We start from the raw sequence: 7,102 nt of genomic DNA on the forward strand, positions 1-7,102 counted from the left end.
CGAAAACTGGCAAAACTTTGGGCGTATTTAAAGAGGAGTTTTTTTTGTGCGTATTGTGGGTTGTGTTTTGATGTGTGTGTTTTTTTAAGCCATTGCTTTTTTTTTTTTTTATAAAAAAATAACTGATTTTTATTGTTGATATTTTAAATTTAGTCCCGAGGCCTCAGTTGTTTGGGTGTCTCTGGCGGGGACCGGCCCCTTCTCTCCGGCTTCCCTTGGTGTGCGAGGCGTGGCCCCTGCGCGCGCGGCCACTTCTGTGCGCTTGGCCTCTGCGCCCCACGCTCGCTCGGGCGGACGGGGAGCGCAGTCGCCGCGCCGCGTTTACAGTGAGGCCAGAGGCCGGCTCCCGGCCCTCGGCTGCTTCTTCGGCGGCGCTAGGGATCCTAGGCTTCTCTGCGCTCCCGGGAAGCGAAAGCGGATCGTCTCGTACGGAACTGGGCTGCCTCCTTCGCGGCTCTGCACGTCCCTCTCTGCGCTCCCACCCGCCCGGCCCGGCCAGGGAGAGGCAGCGGCGCGACACGCCCGCCAGGATGTTCACCGGGCTGACCCCCTTCTACGCCTCCAACTTCAGCCTCTGGTCAACCGCTTATTACTCTTCGGCCGGCCCGGGCGGCTGCTCCTTTCCCCTGGACCCTGCCGCCAAGAAGCCCTCCTTCTGCATCGCAGACATCCTGCACGCCGGCGTCGCGGAGCCCGGGGCCACCGCAGAGGGCCTAGCGGGAGCCTCGGCCGCCGCGCTCACTGCACACTTGGGCTTGGTTCACCCGCATGCCTCGTTCCAAGCTGCGGCCAGGTCCCCGCTCAGACCCACCCCAGTTGTGGCGCCTTCCGAAGTCCCGGCCGGCTTCCCGCAGCGACTGTCCCCTCTCTCGGCTGCCTACCACCACCATCACTCCCAACAACAGCAGCAACAACCAGCGCAACAGCCACAGCCTCCCCAGCAACCGCCTCCCCCGCAGGCCCGGCCCGGTGCCCTGCAGCCCCCGGCCTCGGGGCCGCGAGTGGTCCCTCCGAACCCCCACCACAGCGGTCCAGCCCCGGCCCCCTCCAGCAAGGACCTCAAATTTGGAATTGACCGCATTTTGTCTGCTGAATTTGACCCAAAAGTCAAGGAAGGCAATACGCTAAGAGGTAGGTTTTGGGAAGGACGTTGCAGGCCTTTCTGGCCGCGGACTTGACTCATTTCCCGGACCCTGGGTGAGATTGAGATGCCTGTGAAAGCTTTTATGTTTAAAGGGGGGGGGGAATGAAGAGTAGGAAACGGATTGTGAGAAAGCTAGGGACATTTGAGGTCGAAAATTCACAAACCCGCTCTATGTATATAAAGAAAAAACGCCATGAAGACTTGAAAAACAGTTGTCACTTAAGCGTGGACGTTGTAAATATTTGCTAACATGACTGTCAACCGGCTTTTAAATCACATATCTGGAGGACATACTCATTGCCATTGAGTCCATTCCAACCCGTAGTGACCTTTTAGGACCAAGTAGAGGGTCCCCACAGCGTGTCCAACTCTGGGCTCTTAATAGAAACAGACTGCCACATCTTATATCTAGAGGGAGAACGACGTTTTCTATTAGGAAAAACCCTTCTGGGGAACGTTTTCTCTTTCACATGACTGGTTTTTGGTGAAAATGTTACTGGAGAAATGTAGATAACTCCCAGGAGGAGAGCGCAGAGTAGGGGTCCTTGGGGCTGAGAATGGGACTGGGGAATTCTTGAAAGACACCTGAAGGTGACATCGGTAGGACTGTTTTATGTCACCCTTGACCTTGTTGTATGCGTCCACCAGGAACATTTTTTAGCATCGTCCTTGGTGATGAGGGCTTTCTCAGCACAGATGGGGTTCTCTCATGATTTAACCGTAAACCGTGGGCATGGGAGGAACTGGTGAGTGTGCATTTGCCTGGAGTGTAACCAAAGATCTTTTCCTCTCCACCCAGATCTCACCTCCCTGCTGACCAGCGGGCGGCCAGCGGGGATGCACCTCCCAGGCCTGCAACCCTCCACAGGCCAGTTCTTTGCATCTCTTGATCCCATCAATGAGGCTTCTGCCATCCTGAGCCCCTTAAGCTCAAACACAAGAAGTTCGGTTCAGCATCAATTTCAAGACACGTTTCCAGGTACGGAAACCCTCCCCAGCCAGCGATGGGGGGGTGGGGGGGGGTGGGCAACTTGGTAGTGACAGAATTCTCAAGACTTGATGCCTCAAGGGGCGGTTTGCAGTGTCACAATTCAGGATTGGGCGCGGAAGATAGTGAGTTAGGATAGAGAAACCGAAAGATTTCTCAGTGAGCTAGGAATGACTCCCACCCGGAAAGTATAGGGCATCCTGGCAGAGCCAAGACTGAGTATGTTGTTTCCTTTATCTTAAGGACTAGCTTACTTGCAAATCTGAAAATGCAGCATCAAGAGATGTTGCTTATTACCAAACACACGTTTTAAAATTACTTCACACACTTTAACTCTGTGAGACAAAGCTTTCTGGATGCAAGAACAAGTGAGAGTAAGTACACACACATGCACACCCATAAAAGAAAAATAGAATCTGCCATCTCTTGATGATACAGACTAAGAAACATTTCTACACATGCCTGATGGTCGCATGTTAGAATTATATTTTCCTTCGGATGTGCCTGGGAACCTTAAGGTTTCTCTATGCCACATTTGCCTAGGTCTTATGTCTAATCGCTAAGTAGTTGTACAATTCTAGGTGTGTGTGAAAGGTTTTTTTAAGAAACTTTATTTGCATACCAAAAAAAGTTTTTAAGCAGCTTGGTAAGCACCAGGCCTGTGTATCTCAGGCTGGACATTAATAGACCCTCTGTCACCCTTTCCCCCCACTTTCCCTCACACAGGCCCCTATGCTGTTCTCACAAAGGACACTATGCCGCAGACTTACAAGAGGAAGCGCTCATGGTCACGCGCTGTCTTCTCTAACCTGCAGAGGAAAGGCCTGGAGAAAAGATTTGAGATCCAGAAGTATGTGACCAAGCCTGACCGGAAGCAGCTGGCAGCCATGCTGGGCCTTACTGATGCTCAGGTAAGGTAACTTTAGGCTCCAGCGCACTGCTGTCCTCAGACAAGTGGCCATGCTAGATCTGGTCTCCTCAGGCCTGCCACTCTGGCAAAGTCCCTGCTTGTGGTGGGTACTAAAGGTCTAAAATATTAGAGGCCTTCTGGACCTCAGAACTTGGGGTAGAAGGCTAGAGGGGTGGAGGAAAAGGAGGGAAAGAATAGCTCATCACCAAAGATGTCAACAAGCACTGTTTGTTTATTTTGGCTAACAAGCAAAAGAACCTCGGAGAAAACAAACTGGCCAAGGGAGATAATAATTATGTGCTCAACTAGTGCAATTCACTGTAGGAGGCAGCTTATTTCAGAAGAGATTAAAACCCAAAGTCAAGAGATTGTTTCTCTACTCCCCCATCCCCCCTTAGGTCTTTCTCCCATCCTCCCTGCCACCTCCTCCTCCTGCTGCTGGATTGTGTAATCTCTAGTTGTGAGGAAGTGAAAAGTGAAAACATCATTTCAAACAGAAATACTGAGACTCTGGGCCAGTAGTGAGAAGCCCACTTGGAGAATCCAGAGCCAGCCTGTCTCCTAGCAGTGTGGCCTGTGAGCACAGATCATGGCTAGGGAAGGGTGTGAAGGAGAGGAAGGAGGGGGAAAATTAATTTTTTTTTTGCAGTATCCATGAGCATTTTACGCATATTTAGCTTTTTAAATTTTTTTTAAAGTTGAAAATCTGTTGCGCTCTCAATTCCATTTCCCCTCTCAGTCCAAGAATTGGGCTATAAAAATATTTTTAAGCAGGAGAAATAGAAGAGTCACGATTGTTTTTCCTTCTACAATTCCAGCCCTTGCCCCCTCAGTGCTGCCCTACTGAGCAGAATAGCAGCTCCGAGTGGCTTTTTCTTAGCTTCTCGGCTTTGGGCCTTCTGTCTCTGTGTCTGTCTGTTCTCCATTTCATGATCCAGCTCCCCAGCACTTTATTGGAAGAGCTAGACATTCTCTACCAGCTGTGGATGTTATTTTTAAAAGAGAATCTGGAACTTGTGTGAAGTATCGGATCCTCTTGGGGATCATATATAATTATGTAGGATCTCCGTCGCATCCCTGCTCTTTCCTCCACTTTGCACTAGTTTAATTCCAGAGTTTTCAGGGCCTACAGCAAGATTAGCTTATCCCAACTGGGGTGAGTTCCTTAGCCCCAACTCCTGCAGACGTTCAGAGGAAATGATATTCTGCTGAAGCCCAACAGTGCCCTGGATTGAGTAGGATGCACTCTTTTCCAGCTTTGTATTCTGAGGCTCTTGTTTTAAAAAAACGAGTTGCTGTGTGCAGTAGTGGTAGCTTTAGTAGTGGGCAAACTTAAAGCAAGAATTCTTAACATGGGTCCCCAAAACTCTTGACATAACATGTGAAATTGTGGGGGTATGTGTATTTGGAGTGGCAAGATGGTGGAGGCCTGACTAGTGGAATTAAGAAGTACGATTTAAGGGGGAGCAGAGATTGGGTCGCAGCCATTTCAAGCATGAATTCTGAGGGCCACGTTTTAGGAAAGGAATTAAATGTTCTGGAGGTCAGGATTTGGGACATCTTGGTTTCCCCAGAGTTACCTGTGAGCCCCTGTGCGATTGGCGGGATTTTCCCGAGTTGGGGAGCAGCTGAAGGACAGAAGGGAGCCTGCGTCTCATCCCCGTGTCCTTCCTTGTCTCTCCCGGTGTGCGGTGCAGGTGAAGGTGTGGTTCCAGAACAGACGAATGAAGTGGAGACACTCCAAGGAGGCCCAGGCCCAGAAGGATAAGGACAAAGAGGCAACTGAGAAGCCACCAATGGGACCCCCAGCTTTCGAACGGGATGAGCGGAGCCCCAGCCGCTCAGAGGGCGAGGCTGAGAGCGAGAGCAGCGACTCCGAGTCCCTGGACATGGCCCCCAGCGATACAGAACGGACTGAAGGCCCCGATCGGGCCTTACACCAAACCACGGTCATCAAGGCCTCAGCCACGGGCACGTTGGTCACTGCCAGCAGCTGTGGGAGCGGCGGGAACAGCAGCGGTTGTAGCAGTTTTAGCTTTAGCAGCTCCAGCAACCTCAGCAGCAGCACCAGCGCCAGCAGCTCCAGCAGCCTCAGCGAGCAGTCCACCCACAGCAACGCTGCTCCCCCAAGCCCAGAGCCTGCGCCGGCGGCGCCTCCGCTCAGCAGCCTATAGACAGTGTGAAGGCAGAGGACCCTGGGAAGGCCACCCAGCTGCTGATCCTGTGCCTTCTTTCTGACAGTTAGGCTGGGGGGTGGTCAAGGCCAGGAACGCAGTTGGTGGAGCAAGCTTCGCAGTGGTGGAGCAAGCTTCGTGTCTTCACCCGTTCCCTCCGCCAGGTCAGCAGGCTGCAGCAGAGCTGAGCAGAGCTGAGTAACGTCTGGGAGTGTCCCCCCGTACCCCACCCATAAGCCTATCCCTTCTCCCGGGAAACTAGCAGCTCGAACTACACTGTGAAGTGTCTGCCTCAACAGTTTCTTCCCTCTACCAGAGGTCGTGGCACAGAGACCTGCACTGAGGACGTCTCAATCTTGTAAATAAAATGTTTACTATAGTTTGTAAAGGCCGCTTGGCTTGCTGTGGCTATGCCACCATCAACGCCTCAGGCACTGGAGCTCGAGTGGGCCTGAGGCTGTAGTTTGTGTGTGTAAGGGATGCAACTTCAGAGCCATAGGGCTGTTGTTTGTTGGGGTTTGGAGATTGCATTTAGTTAAGAGATCTCTGCGATGCTGTGCAGCAAACCAGAATGCACGTGCCAGCCGCCATGGAATCCCATGAGTCCATCTTACAAAGGGCTTTTCCACTTGGAAGCTAGATATAAGGAGTGTGTGCATTGAGATTTCTGGGGCTTGAGAGTTCCCCAAGGTGGAGGTGATAGGCATGGTCACCCAGACAAAGCTGTATGCCGATCAGATCCTGGCATGGCGCTGAGGGGCGCTTTCCCAGCCTGGTCTTCCCTTTGCTAGAAGATGGGACAGAGTAGAGAAGGAAGAGGCAGGTATGTATTGTGACTAAGGAGAGAACTGAGTACAGAGGCCTGCTCTGAAAAGAACCAGGGTGCAGTTTGTAAGGATGAGGGAACGCTGGTTGCTTAAGGAGATGGCTAAGGAAGAACCTGGACGTCTTATCTTGTGTGTGCCCAGTGATGGTTCTAAAAACTGCAACTCTTCATCAGTATTCCTTGGAAACAGGGTCATGCTGAGCTCTCTTTCCCAAAGTCTAGGGAGTTGAGAGACACCCTCCCCAGGCGATTACAGCTGGGAAAAATAAACAAATTTGGTCTTTGCTGCTGTTTCTAGGACTGGTCATCTCAAGGTTTTAGAAAAGATAAAAGTCAAAATTCTCTTCGAGATCAGTCCTACAGTACTTTTCTTTCTGGAGACTATGAGTTGGCAAAATCTAAGTTGGTAAAAATGCTTTTAGGGCATTTAAAACCAAATGAACGTTCTAAACACCAAACAATCTAGTTGATTTGCCGTTAAACTTGGTGAGAGTGCGCCTCTCTCAAGCGGGCTGTGGTTCAGGAATAAACACACATGATCTGCACTCGTGCAGAGAGCACCCTGGCCCGTGGTCAGGGTGAAAAGCCTTCCACAACCCTCCTCATTTAAGGTTTTCCTTTGCTACTTTCTGGGTGAGTGGCACCCCAGGAACCTCTCTGTTTGTTCATTCTATGCTCAGTTATGTACTAGAACAGAACGCTAGATTCCGTTGTTGGCTTTGGCAGGGATGCAGCTAGTCATCAGGGCAAGGTTTCTTTCACCCACTCAATAAAGATTAATGTCCCCACCGTCTTCACCTCTCGCCCTCGTACCCTGGACCCCAGAGGAATTGCTCTGTAGTTGGGAGGAGTGGAAGGAGGGTTACCAAGGAGGTCGAAGAAAGAAGGGTAACCCCCTACAAAAGGGGCTCCAAGTTAACATAAACCAGCAGTGTTTCTAAGGTCCCTGGAGGCAACTACAGCCTCCCCACCTGACTTGGCTTTGGCCAGGCCTCTTCCTCCATGCCCATTGCAGGCTCTACTACTACACGGCACTGCAGGATTTTCTCTGGACCTCAGT

The 7,102-nt window shown here is 51.2% G+C and overlaps 1 protein-coding gene across 1 annotated transcript; it reads left to right on the plus strand.

The window, feature by feature from the left end:
* The first annotated feature begins 530 nt into the window (after positions 1–530).
* HLX (H2.0-like homeobox) lies at positions 531–5,216 on the plus strand. The gene is made up of 4 exons (XM_006894595.1): positions 531–1,131; positions 1,944–2,123; positions 2,859–3,043; positions 4,740–5,216. The coding sequence occupies exons 1-4, from the start codon at positions 531–533 to the stop codon at positions 5,214–5,216; spliced, it is 1,443 nt and encodes a 480-aa protein (XP_006894657.1).
* Positions 5,217–7,102: the final 1,886 nt, after the last annotated feature.

Source organism: Elephantulus edwardii, unplaced genomic scaffold, assembly GCF_000299155.1.
Source record: "Elephantulus edwardii isolate Elephantulus edwardi_28Jun2011 unplaced genomic scaffold, EleEdw1.0 scaffold00146, whole genome shotgun sequence".
Lineage (NCBI taxonomy): Eukaryota > Metazoa > Chordata > Mammalia > Macroscelidea > Macroscelididae > Elephantulus > Elephantulus edwardii.

Excerpts from the sequence above, each read along its gene's own strand:
- HLX (XM_006894595.1), top strand. The coding sequence starts at position 531 with ATGTTCACCGGGCTGACCCCCTTCTACGCCTCCAACTTCAGCCTCTGG. Across the intron at positions 2,124-2,858 it reads ATTTCAAGACACGTTTCCAG|GCCCCTATGCTGTTCTCACA; the intron begins GTACGGAAACCC and ends TCCCTCACACAG. Across the intron at positions 3,044-4,739 it reads TGGGCCTTACTGATGCTCAG|GTGAAGGTGTGGTTCCAGAA; the intron begins GTAAGGTAACTT and ends TGTGCGGTGCAG.